At 35.5% G+C, this 25,080-nt stretch overlaps 1 protein-coding gene across 1 annotated transcript in view; it reads left to right on the forward strand.

Moving 5' to 3' along the window:
• EYS (eyes shut homolog) overlaps positions 1–25,080 on the forward strand; it is a 1,671,360-nt gene that overhangs the window by 87,474 nt on the left and 1,558,806 nt on the right. The window contains exons 3-5 of the mRNA XM_060167756.1: positions 13,039–13,232; positions 14,157–14,284; positions 22,890–23,004. Coding sequence (XP_060023739.1) covers positions 13,039–13,232; positions 14,157–14,284; positions 22,890–23,004 — 437 coding nt within the window. The remainder of the gene's footprint in view (positions 1–13,038; positions 13,233–14,156; positions 14,285–22,889; positions 23,005–25,080) is intronic.

The raw sequence follows: 25,080 nt of genomic DNA on the forward strand, positions 1-25,080 counted from the left end.
TTGTATCCTCTTTAATTTCTTTCATCAGTGTCATAAGTTTCTGCATACAGGTCTTTTGTCTCCTTAGGTAGGTTTATTCCTAGATATTTTATTCTTTTTGTTGCAATGGTAAATGGGAGTGTTTTCTTGATTTCACTTTCAAGTTTTCATCATTAGTGTATAGGAATGTCAGAGATTTCTGTGCATTAATTTTGTATCCTTCTACTTTATCAAATTCATTGATTAGCTCTAGTAGTTTTCTAGTGACATCTTTAGGATTCTCTATGTATAGTATCATGTCATCTGCAAACACTGACTGCTTTACTTTGGATTCCTTTTATTTCCTTTTCTTCTCTGATTGCTGTGGCTAAAACTTCCAAAACTATGTTGAATAAGAGTGGTGAGAGTGGGCAACCTTGTCTTGTTCCTGATCTTAGTGGAAATGCTTTCAGTTTTTCACCATTGAGGACAATGTTGGCTGTGGGTTTGTCATATGTGGCCTTTATTATGTTGAGGAAAGTTCCCTGTATGCCTACTTTCTGCAGGGTGTTAACCATATATGGGTGTTAAAATTTGTCAAAAGCTTTCTCTGCATCTATTGAGATGACCATATGGTTTTTCTCCTTCAATTTGTTAATATGGTGTTTCACGTTGATTGATTTGCATATATTGAAGAATCCTTGTATTCCTGGAATAAACCCCACTTGATCATGTTGTATGATCCTTTTAATATGCTGTTGGATTCTGTTTGCTAGTATTTTGTTGAGGATTTTTGCATCTATGTTCATCAGTGATTTTGGCCTGTAGTTTTCTTTCTTTGTAACATCGTTGCCTGGTTTTGGTATCAGGGTGATGGTGGCCTTGTAGAATGAGTTTGGGAGTGTTCCTCCCTCTGCTATATTTTGGAGGAGTTTGAGAAGGATAAGCGTTAGCTCTTCTCTAAATGTTTGATAGAATTTGCGTGCGAAGCCATCTGGTCCTGGGCTTTTGTTTGTTGGAAGATTTTTAATCACAGTTTCAATTTCAGTGCTTATGATTGGTCTGTTCATGTCTTCTATTTCTTCCTGATTCAGTCTTGGCAGGTTGTACATTTCTAAGCATTTGTCCATTTCTTCCAGCTTGTCCATTTTATTGGCATAGAATTGCTTGTAGTAATCTCTCATGATCCTTTGTATTTCTGCAGTGTCAGTTGTTACTTCTCCTTTTTCATTTCTAATTTTATTGATTTGAGCCTTCTCCCTTTTTTTCTTGATAAGACAATTTTTTTTTTATCTTCTCAAAGAACCAGCTTTTAGATTTATTGATATTTGCTATCACTTCCTTCATTTCTTTTCATTTATTTCTGATCTGATCTTTATGATTTCTTTCCTTCTGCTAACTTTTTTTTTTTCTTCTTCTTTCTCTAATTGCTTAGGTGCAAGTTTAGGTTGTTTATTCGAGATATTTCCTGTTTCTTAAGGTAGAATTGTATTGCTATAAACTTCCCTCTTAGAATTGCTTTTGCTGCATCCCATAGGTTTTGGGTTGCTGTGTCTCCATTGCCATTTGTTTCTAGGTATTTTTTGATTTCCCCTTTGACTTTTCAGTGATCATTTCGTTATTAAGTAGTGTATTGTTTAGTCTCCATGTGTTTGAATTTTTTACAGATATTTTCCTGTAATTGATATCTAGTCTCATAGTGTTGTGGTCGGAAAAGATACTTGATACAATTGCAATTTTCTTAAATTTACCAAGGCTTGATTTGTGACCCAAGATATGATCTAACCCGGAGAATGTTCCATGAGCACTTGAGAAAAATGTGTATTCTGTTGTTTTTGGATGGAATGTCCTATAAATATCAATTAAATCCATCTTGTTTAATGTATCATTTAGATCTTGTGTTTCCTTATTTATTTTCATTTTGGATGGTCAGTCCATTGGTGAAAGTGGGGTGTTAAAGTCCCCTACTATGAATGTGCTACTGTCAATTTCCCCTTTTATGGCTGTTAGTATTTGCCTTATGTACTGAGGTGCTCCTGTGTTGGGTGCACAAATATTTAAAATTATATCTTCTTCTTGGATTAATCCCTTGATCATTATGTAGTGTCCTTCTTTGTCTCTTCTAATAGTCTTTATTTTGAAGTCTATTTTGTCTGATGTGAGAATAGCTACTCCAGCTTTCTTTTGCTTTCCATTTGCATGGAATATGTTTTTCCATCCCGTCACTTAAGTCTATATGTGTCTCTAGGTCTGAAGTGGGTCTCTTGTAGACAGCATATATATGGGTCTTATTTTTGTATCCATTCAGCCAGTCTGTGCCCTTGGTGGGAGCATTTAATCCATTTACATTTAAGGTAATTATCGATATGTATGTTCCTATTACCATTTTCTTAATTTTTTTGGGTTTGTTATTACAGGTCTTTTCCTTCTCTTGTGTTTCTCACCTAGAGAAGATCCTTTAGCACTTGTTGTAAAGACGGTTTGGTGGTGCTGAACTCTCTGAGCTTTTGCTTGTCTGTAAAGTTTCTAATTTCTCCATCAAATCTGAATGAGAAACTTGCTGGGGAGAGTAATATTGGTTGTAGGATTTTCTCCTTCATCACTTTAAATATGTCCTGCCTGTGCCTTCTGGCTTGCAGAGTTTCTGCTGAAAGTTCAGCTCTTAACCTTATGGGGATTCCCTTGTGTGTTATTTGTTGTTTTTCCCTTGCTACTTTTAATATGTTTTCTTTGTATTTAATTTTTGCCAGTTTGATTAATGTGTGTCTTGGCATGTTTCTCCTTGGATTTATCCTGTATGGTACTCTCTGTGCTTCCTGGACTTGATTCAACTATCTCCTTTCCCATATTAGGGAAGTTTTCAACTATAATCTCTTCAAATATTTTCTCAGTCCCTTTCTTTTACTTTTCTTCTTTTGGAACCCCTATAATTTGAATGTTGGTGTGTTTATTGTTGTCTCAGAGGTCTCTGAGACTGTCCTCAGTTCTTTTCATTCTTTTTTCTTTATTCTGCTCTGCAATAGTTATTTCCACTATTTTATCTTCCAGGTCACTTATCCGTTCTTCTGCCTCAGTTATTCTGCTATTGATCCCATCTAGAGTATTTTTCATTTCATTTATTGTGTTGTTCATCAATGCTTGTTTCATCTTTAGTTCTTCTAGGTCCTTGTTAAATGTTTCTTTCATTTTCTCTATTCTATCTCCAAGATTTTGGATCATCTTTACTATCATTATTATGAATTATTTTTCAGGTAGACTGCCTATTTCCTCTTCATCTGTTAGGTCTGGTGGGTTTTTATCTTGCTCCTTCATCTGCTGTGTATTTTTCTGCCTTCTCATTTTGCTTATCTTACTGTGTTTGGGGTCTCCTTTTTGCACACTGCAAGTTCGTAGTTCCTGTTGTTTTTGGTGTCTGTCCCCAGGGGCTAAAGCTGATTCAGTGCATTGTGTAGGCTTCCTGGTGGAGTCGTCTAGTGCCTGTGTTCTGGTGGATGAGCCTGGATCTTGTATTTCTGGTGGGCAGGTCCACGTCTTGTGGTGTGTTTTGGGGTGTCTGTGGACTTATTATGATTTTAGGCAGCCTCTCTGCTAATGGGTGGGGTTGTGTTCCTGTCTTGCTAGTTGTTTGGCATAGGGTGTCCAGTACTGTAGCTTGCTGGTTGTTGAGTGAAGCTGGGTGTTGGTGTTGAGATGGAGATCTCTGGGAGATTTTCCCCATTTAATATTATGCTGAGCTGGGAGGTCTCTTGTGAACCAGTGTCCTGAAGTTGGCTCTCCCACCTCAGAGGCACAGCACTGACTGCTGGCTGCAGCACCAAAAGCCTTTCATCCACACGGCTCAGAATAAAAGGGAGAAAAAGTAGAAAGAAAGAAAGAAAGAAAGAAAGAAAGAAAGAAAGAAAGAAAGAAAGAAAGAAAGAAAGGATAAAATAAAATAAAATGAAGGTAAAATAAAATTATTAAAATAAAAATTATTAAGAAAAAAAATTTTAAGTAAAATGAAAAATAACCGGATGGATAGAACTCTAGGACAAATGGTGAAAGCAAAGCTATACAGACAAAATCTCACACAGAAGCATACACATACACACTCACAAAAAGAGGAAAAGGGGAAAAATAATAAATCTTGCTGTCAAAGTCCACCTCCTCAATTTGGGATGATTCATTGTCTATTCAGGTATTCCACAGATGCAGGGTACATCAAGTTGATTGCGGAGATTTAAGTCGCTGCTCCTGAGGCTGCTTGGAGTGATTTCCCTTTCTCTTCTGTGTTCGAACAGCTCCTGGGGTTCAGCTTTGGATGTGGCACCGCCTCTGTGGGTAGGTCGCCAGAGGGCGTCTGTTCTTCGCTCAGACAGGATGGGGTTAAAGGAGCCGCTGATTTGGGGACTCTGGATCACTCAGGCAGGGGGGAGGGAGGGGTACGGATGCTGGGTGAGCCTGCAGCGGCAGAGGCCACTGTGACGTTGCACCAACCTGAGGCGCAACGTCCATTCTCCCGGGGAAGTTGTCCCTGTATCCCGGGACCCTGGCAGTGGTGGGCTACACAGGCTCCCCAGAATGGGAGTGTGGATAGTGACCTGTGCTCGAACACAGGCTTCTTGGTGGCGGTAGCAGCAGCCCTAGCGTCTCATGCCCGTCTCTGGGGTCCGCGCTTTTAGCCGCGGCTCGCGCCCATCTCTGGAGCTCCTTTAAGCAGCGCTCTTAATCCCCTCTCCTCAGCGCACCAGGAAACAAAAGGGGAAGAAAAAGTCTCTTGCCCCTTCGACAGCTCCAGACTTTTCCCCGGACTCCCTCCCGGCCAGCCAATGGCACTAACCCCTTGAGGCTGTGTTCACGCCTCCAACCCCGGTCCTCTCCCTGCACTCTTACCGAAGCCTGAGCCTGAGCTCCCAGCCCCGCTCGCCCCGGCGGGTGAGCAGACAAGCCTCTCGGGCTTGTGAGTGCCGGTCGGCACTGATCCTCTGTGCGGGAGTCTCTCCGCTTTGCCTTCCGCACCCCTGTGGCTGCGCTCTCCTCCGTGACCCCGAAGCTTTCCCCCTCCGCCACCCGCAGTCTCCGCCCACGAAGGGGCTTCTAGGGTGTGGAAACCTTTCCTACTTCACGGCTCCCTCCCACTGGTGCAGGTCCCATCCCTATTCTTTTGCCTCTGTTTATTCTTTTTTCTTTTGCCCTACCCAGGTACGTGGGGACTTTCTTGCCTTTTGGGAGGTCTGAGGTCTTCTGCCAGCATTAAGTAGGTGTTCTGCAGGAGTTGTTCCACGTGTAGATGTGTTTCTGATGTATCTGTGGGGAGGAAGGTGATCTCCGTGTCTTACTCTTCCGCCATCTTCCCCCTCTCCAAGCCCAGAACTGTCCATTTTTATCAAAGAAATTAAAGCAAAAGAGCAGTCATTCTCAGGCATTTGCATGTAGTCTATAGCTGCTTCCATGATACAACAGCAGAATTCAGTGGGTCAAGAGACGTTATGACCCTCAAAGTCTAAAATAAGTACTGTCTGGCTTTTTAGTCAAAAATAATGCATATATTTGCTGTAAAGTAAAATATTAAGTGTTCAGCTCCTTGCAATAAGTTGTGGGTTCAATCCTGGGAATCTGAGTAGAACAACAGTGTAGTGAGAGCCACACTTTAGGAACTTAAAATTAATATGTTTAACTGTTAAAATTTTATGCCATGCATGGTTGAAACAATTAATAATATGAGAGTAAGAGTACTTAAATGGTATTTGTTAAAACATGCATAAACTTAATAACTTAAATAATTATTTTCATTTATCTGAAACACCTAAATATCAAGCTTTTACACAATGACTTTTAACATGTATGAATATTAAATATTTGCATCAAATATCCTTTCTTATTTTGAAGCAGTTCATCTTGACAAAGTCTTAAAGCTGTAATAAACAGGAATCAACAAGTTAGCTCTCTTTCTTCAGTTTTCTTGCCTATCCATAGAGCATAATAGCTTTGTTCTTACATGAAAGTAGACTAAAATGAATTTGCATGACTAAAATGTTCAACTAACTGCTGTGCATTATTTTATACAGAATTGCTTTAGAAACTTTTGACATTTCATAAGAGGACTGACCAAAAGAACTTACTGAAATAATGATAAAACATTGCAATCTAAAATGATCTTCTATTTATTGTGATTTTTATGGATATATGCACCTTATTAGGATAGTGGAGATAGTTTGCTTTATAGAAACCCCATTATGATCTCCATTAAAGTAAAATTTACTTAGATTGATTTAATAAGATTGCTGCTTAATGTCTTAGTTTAAATTATTTGTGTTATGTGTGTTATATGTACATGGCTGTATATGTATTTTGCTAGGTCTAAAATGAAAAGATGCATCACCCACTTTTGCATTTACCCTCCAGTAATTCTTTTTACATTGAACAGTTTTTTTTTTAATGCTCCATATTTTGCTATAAAGGGGGTTAATTTCACATAGGGACTCATGCAAACACTTTAATACATTGAAGGAATAGAACCAATATATTCCTCTAGGCTGTACCAAACCGTGCCCACAAATAGTCATAGTTCATTTTTATTCTTAATATTGCTCCCCAATATTTTCATTCTTTTATTTGTGCGCAGATTGTCTCTAGTGTGTTTATTTCATTTATTATCTTATCAAAAGCAGTTAATAGCAACTGAATCATTCTACTAAGTTTGTGTTTTCCAACTTCTTCTATAGCTGTTGAATAAGCAGGCATTTCAAGTCCTCTCAAATTACGTCAGGTGATACTTTGTAACGTTGGTCATCATATTTTCAGCCTTTCACATTTCCTTGCTGCCCACCACTCATTAAATCAACACCAGAGGTTTTAAGTTCCCATAATTGCAAAATCTCAGTTTTGGTAAAATATTCTGTAGTTGTCATATTAGGCTAGATTACATTAACTCAACAAATACACCTTAACCCAATGATTTTCTCTTGACAAGTCATTGGAAATCCATTGCCTCTGCAGGGTAGACCTTCCCCAAGTATTGACTTAGGAATCCAAGCGTCTGGAATATTTTAGAGTCACCAAATGGAATATGTGGCTTCCAAGTGGCTAGAGCAAAAAGGATGAGAGATGGAAAGGCTTTGACCTGGACTGAACACCCAGAATTTCTATTAGGATTTCATTGGCTAGAACATGTATGGCATATAAAGATGGCTTTGAAGCCTTTGGAATAACAGATGAACTTTACTGTCTTCACCACATCGTTCCAAAAATCGTGGCTGTCTTCAGCGAGATGTCAGCTGGCAATCTGGCTGCTGGCTACTTCCTCAGCATCTCGTGGGTCACTTCTGCCCACTTTGGTTGTGTGCCCTCATCCTCTGCTACTTCACATCAACTTTGTATAAGTGTTTGTTTTAAATTTCCAATGGGAAAGCTAAGTCCATAGAACTAAGCGTCTATGAAGGGCATTATAAGTAGAAAAATAAAAGTCAATTTCAAAAAGTCACATGTTGTATGGCTCTACTTACATAATATGATTGAAATGACAAAACTGTAGAGATGGGGAAAAAATTAATGGCTGCCAGTAGCTAAAAATAGCAGGGCAAATAGGGGCCAGTGAGAATATGAAGGTGCAACAAAAGGGAAATATTTGTGGTGATGAAATAGTTCTGTACCTTGAAGGAGGTGGTGGTTACCTGAATCTACACATGTGATAAATGACATAGAACCATATTCACACATTGTACTAATGTTGATTTGCTAGTTTTGATACTATATTATAGTTCTATAAGATGTATCTGTACCCAAGACTTCTTGGTACTATCTTTGCAACTTTATGTGAATTATTTCAAAATAAGTGCTGAAAAATGTACATTTCACTGTTCACTACTTTATCCTGTGGATTACCTTGTAAACTGCCACTACAGATATCCACAGAGATATATTTATAAATTGGGAAAATTTTGTTTGTTTGTACAAGAAGCCAAAGTAAGATTTTATTTATTTCTATGTCTTTTTATATTTTACATATGATGTATCCTAGAACGGGGATATTGGACTAATGCTAATAATGAAGTAATATATGAGTCTTCTACCCTTTTTTACAGAACTGATCTAGTGGGCATGTGTTGTGGTGAATTATAATAGGGTTAGGTGGAATTCACATATTTCTATTATTAATCTGCCATTAATTAACCAACTGTGTGACATGTTGCAAGTTGCTCAACCTCTAGCAAAATTAGTTTTTTACTTAAAAAAATTCAACTATAAAACTGGATAATAATGGCCTTTTATAAATTCCAAGTTTGTCTTTAAGGATTTTATCAAATTGTATGGATATAAGTGCTATGGAAATGCCAAGCATTACATAAATATGAGGTAGGGGCATTCAGCTAGTTTCTTACCATGGAGCCAATTAACACTGATGTCTTAAATATAATTAAATGTTATTTCTTACAAATATTTAATAGAATAATATGTTAATATATCACACCACTGAGAAATGCATGTTCATTCTTCTTCATGTGCTCAAAATAGAAGTTGAGTTATTTTAATATCATAATGCCAGTGGTGTGGTCACTCAACATTTTAAACTGCTATTATGCCTTTATATTTTAGAATTTGGCACACGATTCAAACTTCAAATCAATTAACAGCATATCTTCTTCTAAGTGTTTTGTTTTTGTTTCTTTTTTTTTTTTTGGTTTGTATTATCTTGCTAAGTAACTTAATTCTCTGTAGCTAAATGTTTCTTGATGCTCTTGTTCACATAATAATGAATGAGTTTTATACAAAGATTTTTTAATGAACCTGTTGTATACTGTTGGCCTTCGGTCATATACTGATTGGTTGACAAGGTTTATGAACTTGAAGTACAAATATGTTTTTTTTTAACTTCAGTAGATAATTTCTGGAGGCCAGGTGAGCCATTTTTAGTAGGAAGTCAAATATTTCCCTTTTCAGCTCTCCCCAGCAAGTATGAATTGTCCAAAAACCTATTCATTACCCAACAAGGAGTAAAAGAGTAAATTGTGCTTTTGAAATCCAGGATTTAACAGATATGGCAAGGATGTCAGGCCATTACCGTGGGTACTTTTTTTATAACCAGTAGGAGGTGCCTAATGGAAATGTGCTAAACAGAATCCGACAAACACCTCAGCTCAGCAATGAAACAGACGTTGATTCCAGTCTCATGGAAGCTGCAGTGGAACTACCAGACTTGGACCTTAACATCAGTACTTTATTTGTTCTTTTTGCATGATCTCAGGGTGGGGACTAGAGGCAGGCAAGTGTCTTTCTTAGGGCACAGACTTTCAGTAAGTGCCCACTCTCACACTGCATCCAGTGCCAAGTATTTGAGTACTCAGCTCTGCTGTTGATAGACATTATATAAACAGATGATCATGGCCACAAAACCAGCCTCAATAAACCTGAAGGAATTAAAATTATATGATAACACACTCTTCAAATGTAACAGAATTAAATGAGAAATTGACAGCAGAAAAATTCTGAGAAAACTTCAAATATTTGGAAATTAAACAAATTTCTAAAATAACCTGAGTCAAAGAAAACATTACAATTGAATACAAACATACACAGCATACCAAAATTTATGAAATGTAGTTAAAACAAGGTTTACAGGTAATTTTATCATTCTAAATTCCTACATTAGAAAAGGAAAAGCTCTTAAATCAATATTCTAAGCTTCTACCTTAAATAACTAGAGAAAGAAGAGAAACTGAACCCAAAACACACAAAAGAAAGGAAGTGGTAAGATTAGGGAAAAATTGTTAAAATGGATAAGAAAAACTGATGAAACAAAACATTGGTTTTTGAGTAAAAGAAAACTGACATATCTTTAGTCGGACTGACCAAGAAATAAACAAGGAAGACACAAATTAACAAAACCAGAATTTAAAGTGGGGACATAAATAATGATCATTCAAAATTAAAAGGATTATAAGGAAATACCATGGACTCCATTATGCCAAGAAATTAGACTATTTAAATGAAATGGACAAATTTCTGGAAAGACACAAATTACTAAAATTGTCTCAAGAAGAAACAGATAGTTGATGCAGACTTGCCAAATATTTAATCATAATCCTTATGAAATGTTCAAAAAATAGAAGTAAAGGGGAGACTTTTGAACACATCTTATGAGGCCAATATTACCTTTATACCAAAACCAGGCAAAAAACAAGTAAGAGAACCACTTATGAATATACATTGAAAATCCCCAACAAAATATGAGCACAACAAATCCAGAAACACAAAAAGCATGTTTTTGTACTCTAAAAAAGTAGAATTTTCTCCAAGAATGCAAGATCGGTTTAACATCTAAAAATAAATTAATGTTACTAGAATGAAGGACAAAACCACATAAAACCAGGACAAAAACCATTTGACAAAATCCAACACACGATCATTACAAAAACTCTAAAACAGCTTAGAAAAAGAACAAAGTTCTCTCGACCTGATAAAAAGCATCTATGACAATTGTCCAGTTAATATCACCCTAATGAAGTGTGCTGGCAGATTTTCCCCTAAGAACGAGAACAGCACAGAGATATCCACTTTCACTATCTAGTCAATGTTTTTTACAGGTTGTTGCAGACTTGGATAGGGAGAAAATAGATCGAAAAACATACAGATTGAAAAGGAAGAAGTAAAACTACCTTTATTAACAGATGTCATAATATCTTATGTAGAAAATACTAAGAAATGCAAAAAAAGAACTACCAGGCTTGTGGCTGAGTTTATAAAGCTTTCAGGATACAAGATAAAATGCAAAAGTTAATTGTATTTTGATATACTAGCAACAAAATTTCAAAAATTAAATTAGAAAACATTTCCCTTTATAATAGTATCAAAAGGATAAAATGCTTAGGTATAAATTTAATTAATTAAATGAAAGACTTTAACTGAAAACTATACAACATTGGGAGAGAGATGAAAGAATATCTAAACAAATGGAGAGGTATTGCATATTCATTGAGTGGAATGCTGTATTTTTGAGATGGTAATTCTTCCCAGTTTAACCTATTGATTCATTGAAATCCCTGTCAATATTCCAGGAGGTTTTTCTGAAGAAATTGACTAGCTTATACAAAACTTTATACGGACTGAAAATTTTTTAAAAAAGGAAAAAGTTTGATGACTGCCAAATTTCAAAACTTACTATCAATCTGCATTGATCCAGGCAGTGTATTATTGCATAAGGATAAGTATATAGGCTTATGAGAAGGAATTGAGAGTCCAGAAGTGAACTCATGTTTATGATCACTTGTTTTTCCACAATAGTGAAAAAGGCAACTAAATAGAAAAAGAACAGTCTTCTCAAAAAAATGTTGCCTGGACAATTATATATCAACATGTAAAAAATTATACATATATAGAACAACATGTTATTCATATATATGAAATAACATATCCTTATCTCACATCATGCAAAAAATCAAAGGGATCATAGATCTAAATTATGAGCTAAATTGATAATAATGTCTAATAACTCATAAGAGAAAATCTTTATACTATTGGTTAGACAGACTTTTTAGATATTATAACAAAGCCATGATATATAAAATTTACAAGTTGGACTTAATAAAGTGAAAGACAGATTTGATAATTTAGACTTAATTAAATAAAAACTTTTCCTATCCAAAAGTCACTAACTGAGAAAATGAAAAGTCAAGGCAACACAAGGAAAAAAATATTTGCAAGTCACATATATCATAACAGAATTGTATTCAGAATACGAAAAGAACACTCACTACTCAATAATAAGAAAATAAATAACACAATTTAAAATATTCTCTATATATGAAGGTAAATTTCATTAAGGAAGGCATACAAATGGTTAATAAACATGAGAAGTTACTCAAAATCTTTATTCTTATGAGAATGCAAATTGAATTGAGATACTATTTCACAACCACTAGAAGAGCTATAATAAAGAAAATGGACAATATTAAATGTTGGCAAGAATGTGAGAAACAGGAACTCTCACAGATTCATGATGTGAATGAAAAATGGCACAGCTACCTTGCAAAACAGTTTGGCAGTTTCTTATAAAGTTACACATAGGGCTACCCTGGTGGCGCAGTGGTTAAGAGTCTGCCTGCCGATGCAGGGGACACGGGTTCGTGCCGCGGTCTGGGAAGATCCCACATGCCGCGGAGCGGCTGGGCCCGTGAGCCATGGGCCTGCGCGTCTGGAGCCTGTGCTCCGCAATGAGAGAGACCACAACAGTGAGAGGCCCGCGTACCACACACAAAAAAAATAAATAAATAAATAAAATAAATGTTACAAATAAATTTACACCTCAGCAATTTCTCTGTCAGGAATCTGTGCAAGAGCTACTAAAGTATATATCCACTCAAATACTTGTGAGTGAATTAATTGCTCATAAAAGTTAGTTGCTAAGAGAGTAGGTCTTAAAAGTTCTCATCACGAGAAAAAATAAAACAAACAGTAACTGTGTGTGGTTATGAATGTTAACTAGACTTATTGTGATGGTGATCTCACAATATATACATACATTGAATCATTATGCTGTACACCTGAGACTAAGAATGTTATGTGTCAATTACATCTCAATAAAAATGTTAAAAAGTAGAAACAACCAAAATGTTTACCAATTTGTGAATTAATAAACAAAATATTATATATATTTTGAATTGCTCTTTGGCAATAAAGAGTAAAAGTAGTGATACATGCATGAAAAATCCTCTAATATTTTATTCTAAGGAAAGAAGCCAATCACAAAAGACAATATATTGTACCATTCCATTTATATGAAATGCCCAGAAAAAGCAAATCTGTAGAGACAGAAAGATTAATGGTTGCCTGAGGCTGGATTTGGGGACAAAGAGTGATGATAAAAAAGCCCTTTTTTGGTAATGGAGATGTGCTGAAACAGGATAGTGTGATGGTCCAATAGCTATATACACTTGCAAAAATTATTGATTATAGATTCACAGTGGGTGAATTCTATGACGTGTAAATTATACCATGATAAACGTGTTTAAAAAGATTTCATGAACTCTAGAGACTTTTTCTATACCAAGTTTTTGTACATGCCTATGTTCATATTTTCTTTCTGTGTGTGTTTCATCTTCTAAGGTCCATTCTGTGAGGAGTCAATGGAACATTGTGTTTCTCAGTCTTGTTGGAAAGGAGAAATTAGTCAAAATAAAAGCTCAGCTTACATTTTGGAATGCAAAGAAGGATATCTCAATCAAAGCTGTGAAACCTATGTCAATGAGTGTTCACCAAAACCATGTCAGAATGTTACTGACTGCATTGATATTCCAACGGTAAGTCTGAATCTAACATACAAGGGAGTGGTTTTAAAATATATTTTACCATTACTAAGCTGTTTGAAAAGTACAAATAATTAAACTTCTAATTAACATATTGCAATTTTCAAACTCAGGAACATCAGAAAATGTATTTAACTTGCTTATTTTCACTGTTCCCATTTTAAATAGAAACCCCAATCTCAAAACTACTCTTCAATTTTAATTTTTGTTATTCTGACAGAACTCTCCTTTATGAACAATATAATGTTGTAAACTTTTCATTTTTAGTTATTTAAAAATATGTTCTTTATTATTTGATTATTTTATATTATTGCATTTTAACATTTTATTTAATAGTTAAATAAATAAGAATAGGAAATAATTTAGTAGTTCCCACAAATGACAATCTTTCATTTTGGTAAGATTCATTCATAATATGAATTAATATTCATACCTTAAAGATTTCCTCACTCACATGTCCAGGGGTCAATGCTGGTTGTCAACCACATCCTCAACTGGAACTATCAGCCATATCCTAAATAAAACTATTCTGTGTGGCTTGTGTGTCCTCACAGCATGGTGGCTGGGTTCCAAGCATTCCCAGATAACCAGACTCTGTATGTCCTTTTTAAACCTAGCCTTTAAAGTCACAGAGCATCCTTTCCCCATAGTCACAGCTTGCTTACACTCAAGGGGGTAAATATGACCCCAATTCTCAATTAGGGGGATGTTGAAATAAGGTAGTAGGAAGAGTGTGTGACATGGGAAACAATGTTGGGATGTTTTGGAAAATAGAATCTTCCACATTGTTGCACTGAGTGAGAACTTCTACTACCTGCTTATGAAAATAATTTCCATCTCTCCCCATGTAAGAATCCTTTCATTATCTTTGAGATATACAGATTTGTTTTGTAAAAAATACTTTTTAATCTTTTCTAGGATATCATGTGCATGTTTTCACCAATATGTACAGTCAAGCATTGTAAGCAACTTCAAACACCACTGGAGTCTTTTCCTTGCAAGATTAATGCCACAAGTATGAAATATGAGAAAGATTATCATTGCAGGTATAATTAACTTCCTATTTTTAAACAAAAATATATAAATTTTAAATCCTGTGGACAAAAATAAAACAATGTTCTGTTTTAAGCTTAAAAAACTTTAATGGCTTATAATATTTTATTTCCAGTTAAAGTAGAAAAATCTTAATGCTTTTTCTATGAAATGTTTAAATGTTGTGGCATTGGTTTTAAATAAATATAAATATTGGAGCAATTCTTTTTTTTTTTTTTTTTTTTTGTGATAACGCGGGCCTCTCCCATTGTGGAGCACAGGCTCCGGACTCGCAGGCTCAGCGGCCATGGCTCACAGGCCCAGCCACTCCACGGCATGTGGGATCTTCCCGGACCAGGGCACGACCCCGTGTCCCCTGCATCGACAGGCGGACTCTCAACCACTGCGCCACCAGGGAAGCCCTGGAACAATTCTTAATCATAATTTGGGCATACCATCCTAAAACATCTATTTTGTTTTGTAATGAAGATGTTTAGGATAGCTGGATAATATTTGAAGGTCTAGAAGGAAGAGATAATGTAAGTGCCCACAGTATTATTTCTACTGTACACACACATCCTTGCTATTATCGTTTGAAAGTATAGACCCATTGTCTCTTCCTGCAATTCACAGACCTCAGCTGAGAGTTTTCCTTTAGGATCTTTAGGCAAAGTTTTAGGAAACAGTGTCTTATTTAAATAAAGACTTGCTAAAAATTACCGATTTGTAAATGACAGAAGTGAATTAGTTATCTGGGCCTATCACTTTAGACCATTTTAAATAGCTTTATAGTTAATTTCTCACACCATCAAGAAGTGTAATTTGTACTCTTCACACTTGCTTGACTTTTATCTTGCTAGACTTTTATCTGCTTAAAGAAAGTTCTGTTAGGCATTATTGAAGGGCAGTAAACAAGCTCAGAACTTTTAGAATATCCATAAAAGCAGAACATTAAAAGCTGTGGTAGGGACTGAGTGAACTGATGAGGATGATTATAATTTTTGTGACTTTCTGTTTGAATAAAAAAAATAATTAAAAAAAATAAAAGCTGTGGTACAGGAAAACCTTAAAAGCACACTGAAAAAAAACCCTGCACGTATATCACAGATGTATGTGCATTATAGATGTACAGTGGACACTATTTTCATCAATTTCAAAGAACCTAAATGTAAAGTTAAAAAACATATTAAGCTTTTAAAATTTGACATTTTCTAAAGTGAATGGAGAGAAACCTCCTCAATATATAAAGACCTTAGAACATCCAACCCATCAAGTCAAATCTGTGGATGCATTCAATCTTATATTAGCTTACCTATAAATCGAGCTATTATCCTTTTAACAATATTGGCTTTTTAATTTATAATTTCTAGTTCTGAGCCTTATAGGCCTAGTATATTTGTGAGTCTACTTAGAAAAGTGATCAGCTTTAAAAATATGGATAGCATTATATAAATATAGGTAAATATGCATTCATATATGTATATTTTTTATCAAGTATGGCGCTTTTATTGTTTTTTATTATTAGCATTATTCTAGTTGTCTAGAAGGCTTTGTTTTATATTTTATCATCAAAGGGAAAACTAGATAACTAGAGACATTGTTGTCATCACTCAGTTTACTGTTATATTTTTAATTAATATATTTAATTTTAAAATGATGGAGTTTGATCTTGAATGCTTTGTAAAGCATGTTTTAGATAGGATGAAAGTTATAGAAATTCAAGTTAGGTTTCCCTAGGATGGATGAAATATGTCAAATAGGTAACTAGTTGTAACAACTTCGAAGTAAACTTACTCGTGAAATTAATATGAGCCACTGTACGCATTCTAATTGTTGAGATTGCCCACATTCTTTAAAAATTTACATTGAGCACAATATACATTGTGCTCACTCATCTTGAATCTACTTAATTAAAAACATTGTCCCCACTATTGATTAAATTAGACTACCGATTAAAAGAGGGTGAAAGATAAGAAAAGTGACAGGAGAGTAAAAATAAAACTTATTCAAAGGGCAGAAATAACACAGACTAATTTGAATGATGAGTGAAAACCCAAGCTTCAGAAATCATTAAGAAAGTGGGGAACACAAAACAGTTTCCAGCCCCCAGATTCTCCCATCCACAAACTCACCAATGACAGTGCAAAAAAGTTGCTAACTTTGACTCACATGAAGTAAAGGTCATATGATCAATATAAACTAATAAAACATGAAGTTGAAACAATAAAAAAAATAGTCTTGAAAGCGACTTTTCTTTTCTCAAAGGAGATTAAGAGAATCACTGAAAATAATGAGAAAATCAAACACCCTTTGACTTAAATGCCTTTAGTTAAAAATTTATCTGTGCATTGTTATATTAGAAGGTATGTGTTTCTGGAACAGTGATTCTCACACTAGCTGTACCAGACTTTAGCTGCATTAGAAACTCCTGAAGGGCTGTTTAAAACACAGATCATTTTTCCCTTCCCCTAGAGTTTCCAATTCAGTCAGTCTGGGGTAGGGATTGCAAATGTGCATTTCTACAAAATTCTCCAGAGATGCTGATCTGAGTTCAAACAGCATCAATGCAGAAAATCCTCCTACACCTTTTCGCCTACTTCATCCACACATCTCAACCCAAGCTTTTACTTTTTTTATTATGAATCTGGGGAAAAAAGTGTGTGGTTGGAAAGGAGTAAAATGAAGAGGGGAGAACAGAAAGGTGATAATGCTATCAGTTTCTCTACTTGAACGTATGGACTAGGTCTAAATTACTATGATCAGATAAGAGAGGAAATAAAATGGCCTCCTGAGAATCCTCTGGCTTCTTGAGATGTCCATGGTAAATGGTGATAAGTGGTTCACCTTGATGGCCTTGAAGTTAGATCCTAGTGGGGCAATTGAGAGTGTTGGCAAGGAGTTAGGGGTGTGAGGGCTTGTCAGGAGCTCAGTGGATAGCCTGGGATCTCCTTCAAAGGCAATGTTGAAGCTGCAGTCTCTGGGGCCCCCTTTCCCTATGTGAGAGGTGATGTCCAGGGCACTGCCCAGCACAGCTCCAGTGAGGCCTTCCAGGTCCTGATTAGCTCTCTCCTGGAGGCTGGGGGCTGAAGGCGCAGGGCACTGGAGGGCAGAGCATCACAACTGGAGAGAGCAGTACTCTACATTCTCCACTACACACCAGGGATGGGAGTGCATGTCCCACCAGACCACACAAGGGCTTTGAAGAGTGTCAGGACCCACTGTTCTGATACTGCCATCACAAACAATCACACAATCACACACAAACACAAGTACACATGCAGAGACACACACACTTAGCTATTTTAATATTTACTGAATGGAGTGACTCTAATATTGTCTAATGTAAAGATGATTGCCTTCTGAATATTCAGAATAAAATGAAGAAACACAAATCAGGAAATAGAGAGTAATGCAACCAGCTAGTGTCTTTCTCTTACATCAATTTTTTTTTCCAACCTGAAAATCAATTGTTTAAAAAAATATTTATTGAGAGTTATCTTTGTAAAAGACACCATAAACTAGATAATAATAAGTACTATGGCTTTAAAAAATCAGAAATTATGTTATATATACATGTTTTTGCTTTCTAAACTTTTTATTCTCTCCACTCAAATTCTAAGATATTTCATGGGATAATAATGTTCTATTTTATTCTCTCAGCTTATTTTTTTTTTCCTGTTTCCTACTCAGAGTTGCATTTATAGCTTGCGCTGCTTAAGTGTCAATTCAGTGTATTAACATACTTTTTTTTCTTTTCTCACATCAGTTTCAGCATTTCATTAGTCTGTATGATGTCTCTCCACATCAGCCATGGGTGGGGTTAGGGTTTTCAGTGTCTGTCACAAGTAAACCTAATTAAGCATGCACTGTGACTTTGAAATAGAACATCGTAACACAGGCATATATAGGTCAACATATTTCCTTTCAACAAATAATAAAGTTATATTTTCACATTAATTTTGAAAAATCCTTTTAAAAATAGCAATCACACATTTGGATGAGGAACTTGGTCACCCAATAATTCCTAACTAACAGGAAACCTCAATCTCTTGGAGTTAATTATCTCAAAAGCTAGGTTGCTACATTTTTCTTTCCTTGAAATCAATAGCCATATTTATAAGGCTAAGCTTTCCTTTTGAATAAATCATTCTGAAATTTGAAATTTAACATGGTAAAAAGTTTGTTAAAGTTTAACCACAGTATTAAAATTTCAGATTATGGTTATAAACTCTATTCCAACTGAAGATATCTGGGACATTGTTCATATTTCTTCATCAAGAGGACCTTCTGCTTTATTCATATAATTTTATATTTTCAGGGACAGTTATAGTTGACAGAAGTCATCCTTAAATTTGGCCCCCTATGTGCTTCATTTTGAGAATATATGTATAATTTCTTCTTTTAGTCCTGAACCTATTAATTTCCCTGTGAATAATAACTAACAAAACATAATGACAGAAGTTAGTACAGAGCTATATACATAAAGATTGAATTAGTATCCTGTAACCTCCAAGTCTTCCAGCTCATACCTGATCAAATCAATCTTAGCTCCACACTGCTCTGTACAGCCTCTAACACTTCAATATCCAATATTCTCTGCTGTGCCCTCGGGATCTCATTTGTCAGCAGCAAATTCTGCAACAGCACACTCTCTTTATATACCTTCCTTTCTTTTTTCTGGCTGAAACCTGGAGTCTTCTTTGGTGGCTCTATCCATTCACCCACAACCTGCGTACATCTGTTGAGGAACAGTGTATATTGTGAGGAACAGTGTATAATTGCCATTGTTGCCGTATCCAGACCAGTTTTCTTTCCCCTCAAAAGCCTGTCTATTTTTAGCACATAGCTATTGCATAGATCATTCTCTCCCTAACTCTGTTTCTCTGTCCCCAGGCTCCTTTCAAGCATCTCCTCTTCTCTCAGGTCCTGTCCATCCCCGACTATGGCTCTAGCATCTGGCTTGTGTCCTTTTCTCTACAACTATTGTCATCTTTCTTGATGACTTCAGCATCCATCTTGGGAATCAACCTACCTGATTGCTTAAATCCTTTGATGGTTATTTTATAATTTTTTTCCTCCTCCATCTAATCTTGACCCATTCCCCATGGTCATGTCTTATTATTCATCGTGAACTGTAACTGCACACCCTACAAACCTTGATTTAAATGTTTGCACTCTCTGATCATCGTATCATGTATTTAAGAATGCTATTTAAGTGTTTTATTTCCCTGACCTCAGACTGAGTTATGAGGATGTCATTTTCCTTGTGAATGAGATTCTGGAGTTTCTCTTAGATTTCAAGGCATGGGAGTGGGAGGGGTGGAGGTAGTGGAGGCACATGATGGTTGATTACCTGAAACTCAACAGGTTTCCTCTGCCTTTGGGGTAAACTTCCCTGGGTCAAGGGTCACATATGGTGTTTTGGGGCTTCCTTCTTGGTTTGTAATGATAGTGCTAACATTTTGGGCCAATTTTTCATGATCAGTAAGCCCTGGATTGTTTAGAAACATCTTTCTCAGAGATTCTGTTGCTTAATCTTCATCTAGCAGTCTGTCAACCTGGTCTCATTAATGACTGAATATTAGTTCTTCATTTAATTCATAGCCCTGGCTCTCATCTTTTAAAACCATACTCCAGAATAATACAAATACAAGTGAGTATATTGATAGCTAGTCTTGTCCAATTTAATTCATTCCCACTTAAAAGGAAAATTAAAACATGATAGCCATAACTCATCACAATTTTAGGATATTTTGTTGCTTCTCTCTTTCTGCCATCTACATCCCGATTAGGAAAAGGTAAACATGATACCTTTCATAACTAAGTGGTACTTGGAATGATTTCTGGATCTCTGGTTAGTTCCTCAGGATAAAAGAAGCAAAGTAAGCATAGCTTCACAGGTTTCATCAGTGGAGTAGAAGAGTACAATACATTTAAATTTAAATCATACTTTAATAACAGCTCTAAAACTAGTCATATGACCAAAGCAACTGACTTAACTTTTTTGAATATATTTCCTCAGTTATATCATAGTGGTAATAATTAATATCACACAAGAATTATGAAAATTGAATTAGAAAATAATAAATTTGTGAAAATAATTAACCTAGTGGCTGGCATATTGTAGATCTTTAAAAAAATGCATGGTTATTCCTGATGGATGAAGGTATGATTTAATTCTCGAGGTGAGTTTGCAAAGCTGAGCCTCAAACAGCAGGAAAGGTGAATTACTGAAGTGTTTTACTGATGCTATTTTCGTTGGACTGTGTCAATGTGGTCTTTGGTTCTTTTATGAAATTATACAGTGTACTTAATAAATTTAAAATAATGACTATATGGTACAATTCATTTTATTATTAACTCAGCTTGTAACAACTTCATTTTAACAAGTATAATTTTTGGTCATAATCCTCTAGTGTGTACTTTAGAGAGACATATTATCATTTGATTTGGTGCCCAATTCACTTGATAACAGAAGTTTACTAAATGTGAGTTAAAAGACTGGAATATTTCTCATGAATTGATGAGAGTGAAGGCAAAGAAAGCCTGAACACCACTGTGTGTTCTTTAGCACCTTATTGATTGCAGCTAATGCACTGCAGTGGACTGGAATCCAGATTGATTTCCTGTCTGTCTCAGTCTTTAGATAGTGATGCCATTGGCTAGGAATGCCCGGTACCCTCACCTGGTCTGTACTACCTGTGGCAGCCCCCAAGGACATTTCCCCAAAGATAACCAATGTTCTGGCTAGGGTGGACCTTGTGGGTCTTATTATGACCGCAAGACGCACCTCAGCAGCAACCATCAGGGAACTTAAAAGAAAAGTCCTGATAATACTCACAGGGCCTGGAGGGTAAAGGGTACCAGCACCAACAGCCCTGTGACAAGGGGGGAAGAGAGAAAGACACACAGAGAGAGAGAGGAGAGCCTGGGGCTCTCTGCCTTTCTGGGGTTGAGGGTGGGGTCACTCGTTATTGGTGAATTTAAATCCTAATAGTGAGAATCAGGGAACAGGAAGGGTAAGGTGTGAAGGTGGGGTCACTCAAGAGGCCAGTTACCTGGGTCACTCAGGGGTCTCTAAAAGGGGAGCTCCAGGGTACGTGAGGCCAGGCTTCTTGTCTAGGCCTGAGTAGGCATCACACAGCTGGCAATATGTTTATTCCAGGTGGATGTGTGACAATGTGTGTGACAATGGATGCCATGGCAATCCAAAGCTTGATATCAGGCACTTAGATTACACTCAAAAAGCCTGATTGCATTATAAAAAAGATAACTATGACAACTAACAAAGAAACAAACAAAACCTTATATTTGGCCCAGCTATGACCATACACTGTCCACTGTAATTCTTTACAATATGTCTAAAATTCCTGTGTCGTTATTAACTCTTGAGAGCATATCATCAGTATAGAATGGCTCTACTAGACATTAGAAACCTCACTTGCCATTTTTCTTCACATTTCAATAATGCTTTCATTTATTCCAATAGTTTTCTAAAACCTATATTTTATTGTTAAATATCCATTTAGGCCAAAGTTGATTTTGCTCTTACATCTCCAAAAAGTAATATTAAGACCATTCAATGAAGATGTAGTTTATTCACATTCCCTCTAAACAAATAAAACTTCTACTTTGTAAAGAACACAAGTATGTCCATACTGTTCTCCATAGTGGTATGGAGGTTCCTTAATAAACTACAAATAGAACTACCATATGACCCAGGAATCTCACTGCTGGGCATATACCCTGAGAAAACCAAAGTTCAAAAATAGTCATGTACCAAAATGTTCATTGCAGCTCTATTTACAATAGCCCAGAGATGGAAACAACCTAAGTGTCCATCATTGGATGAATGGATAAAGAAGATGTGGCACATATATACAATGGAATATTACTCAGCCATAAAAAGAAACGAAATTGAGCTATTTGTAATGAGGTGGATGGACCTAGAGTCTGTCATACAGAGTGAAGTAAGTCAGAAAGAGAAAGACAAATACCATATGCTAACACATATATATGGAATCTAAGAAAAAAAAATGTCGTGAAGAACCTAGGGGTAAGACAGGAATAAAGTCACAGACCTACTAGAGAATGGACTTGAGGATATGGGGAGGGGGAAGGGTAAGCTGTGACAAAGCGAGAGAGTGGAATGGACATATATACACTATCAAACGTAAGGTAGATAGCTAGTGGGAAGCAGCCCCATAGCACAGGGAGATCAGCTTGGTGCTTTGTGACCACCTAGAGGGGTGGGATAGGGAGGGTGGGAGGGAGGGAGACGCAAGAGGGAAGAGATATGGGAACATATGTATACATATAACTGATTCACTTTGTTATAAAGCAGAAACTAACACATCATTGTAAAGCAATTATACTCCAATAAAGATGTAAAAATAAATAAATAAATAAAATAAACTGATCCCAGGCTGAACGCAAACAAACAAACAAACAAAAAGAACACAAGTATGCATGGACAAAATCAATGATTGAAAACATAATGTGATAATAAATGTTGTATGTAATTTAAACAAAGCATTATTATTTTGGACAGCCTGTTAATAGACTTCTGTGAAAATATTTAAATTGCAAGTTTTTTTACTTACAGTGATGCATTTACAGTTGTATTCCAGGATTTACTGGAAAAAACTGTGAGAAAGTAATTGACTGCTGCAGACTTTTCACCGTCAACTGTCTGAATGAAGGATGGTGTTTCAATGTAATCGGAAGATTCAGAGTAAGTAATTTAGTTTGTGGCAAAGTAACTTAGCACCTCAAAATGCAACAGCTTCTGTCAGTCCCTATTTCAAATGCTTTTATTAATATAAGCCAGATAAATATATCATTTTCTGTATATTTAAATATGAGTTATATAAGTTATATAAAGTTATATGATATAATGATAAATATATCATTTTCTGTATATTTAAATATGAGTTATATAAGGTTTAGTACTAGAGGTTTTTAACTTATAAGAATTATGTTGGGAGGGCATTATTAAGTGTTCTAGTCAGTGTATTTATTATAAAATAAGTATATAACTAATTGAGTACTGGTTATATGTGTCTGTATATATAAAACCATAGTTACTAATGCCTTCAGCTCTTGAGCCAGGTGGGAAATACAATTTGTCTGGTAGTTATTAGGGCATAAAATATATTATTTGTGGGGGTAGTTTTTGAAATGACTTTACAAAAACAGAGTGTGTATGTTACACATGGTAAGGCATATCCTACAACTCAGAAGTTCCATTTTTAGGTAGGTCTATTGGAGAAACAATTACGTTTGTACTGAAAGAGATGTGTACAAAAATTTTCACTCCAAATCTGAATCAACCCAAGGCCTATGGATAGGAAAATGGATCAATTTATCCTGGCACAGTCATACCATGAGATTATAAAGAATGATTAAAATAGTGAACATGTATTAATATTTATAAATATCAAAGTATAATGTTGAATTTTAAAATATTATTGAAAATTATATATGTAAATTATGATAATGATTAAAATTTTGAAATACAAGCAAATCCATATTTACTATGATTTCATAGTCTATAGCAGAAGAGTAAACATTTACATGAGGGTTATTTACACACACTGGCTTTACTAGAAAGACACTTATAGGGATATAGGTTAGGGAGTGAAATGGGGCAGATGGGACTTCCAATGTATCTGTAATGCTTTATTTGTTTTTAATTAACTTTTAGCAAATAAGGATGGTAAGATCATGCTGTTCATTTTATTATTTTTCTACTTTTCTGGGTTATAAAATATTTTAATAAAATATTTTGAAAAAAATGTGAATCCAGCTTATGGAATAGACCATGGAAAAATATATATGTGTACTTTTGCAAACATCCTAAAATATAATAATGTTACTGTACAAGAATACATAGTATAAGAACATAACCTTTAGCACCTATAATACATTTGGCATTATAGTGTATCATAATGGTTATTACCTCATTTGATCTTCACATAAATCTCATCGCATTTTATAGAAAAATAAAATGTCTACTGAGCTTTTGATTATGTCCTCAAGTTCACATATGTTGATGGGAATGAGGCATATTGGAAAGTACTCCGACTCCAGAACTCATACTTGCAAGCACTAGACATATCTATGTTCAATATAAGGGATGTATTACCATTTCTTCTTCCTTTACAATGTACCTACCCTTTCCTGAGTAGCAAAGTGTCTAGTTGAAATGCCTCTCCCATTTTGGTTTTAATTTATTTTATATTATCCTGTTTATGTTTTGGTTTTGGTTCCTGTTTTGTTTCAGAGTAGTCTCTGAGTATTTATCTCTGACATTTATGTTTATGTTTTTCTTCCTCCACTGCCGATTTTCCCTGGGAGGTCTCACCTTTGATAGCGCCTCAACAATTACCTGTATGTTATTGACTCTAACTCCAATTTGAATTTTTCTTTTAAGAAATTTAACTGAACTTTTCATCACCTTGCAGACTCTGCTTTCTTTCTTTTTTTGTTTGTTGGTAATTCTAATTTAAGTTTAATGACTTCCATTAGATAAAATATTAGCAAGAAAGGAATGCTATTGGCCTGGTTAGTTCTATTTTCTTGTAACTTATAGATTTTTAATGAACAGCCATGAGATATGTATATCAAACCCCTTACAGCTATTTTTCCTATCTTTATATTTTATTTCTTCTACATATTTTATTATATTGATAAGAATTTCTAATAACAGGTGAAGAGAACTGTGCATACATTTGCCAATTTTAGGGGGAAAGCAATCAGACTTTCACTTGTACCCTTAGATATTTGGAGATAGCCTCTATCAGATTGA

The sequence above is a fragment of the Lagenorhynchus albirostris genome, chromosome 12 (genome assembly GCF_949774975.1).
Source record: "Lagenorhynchus albirostris chromosome 12, mLagAlb1.1, whole genome shotgun sequence".
Lineage (NCBI taxonomy): Eukaryota > Metazoa > Chordata > Mammalia > Artiodactyla > Delphinidae > Lagenorhynchus > Lagenorhynchus albirostris.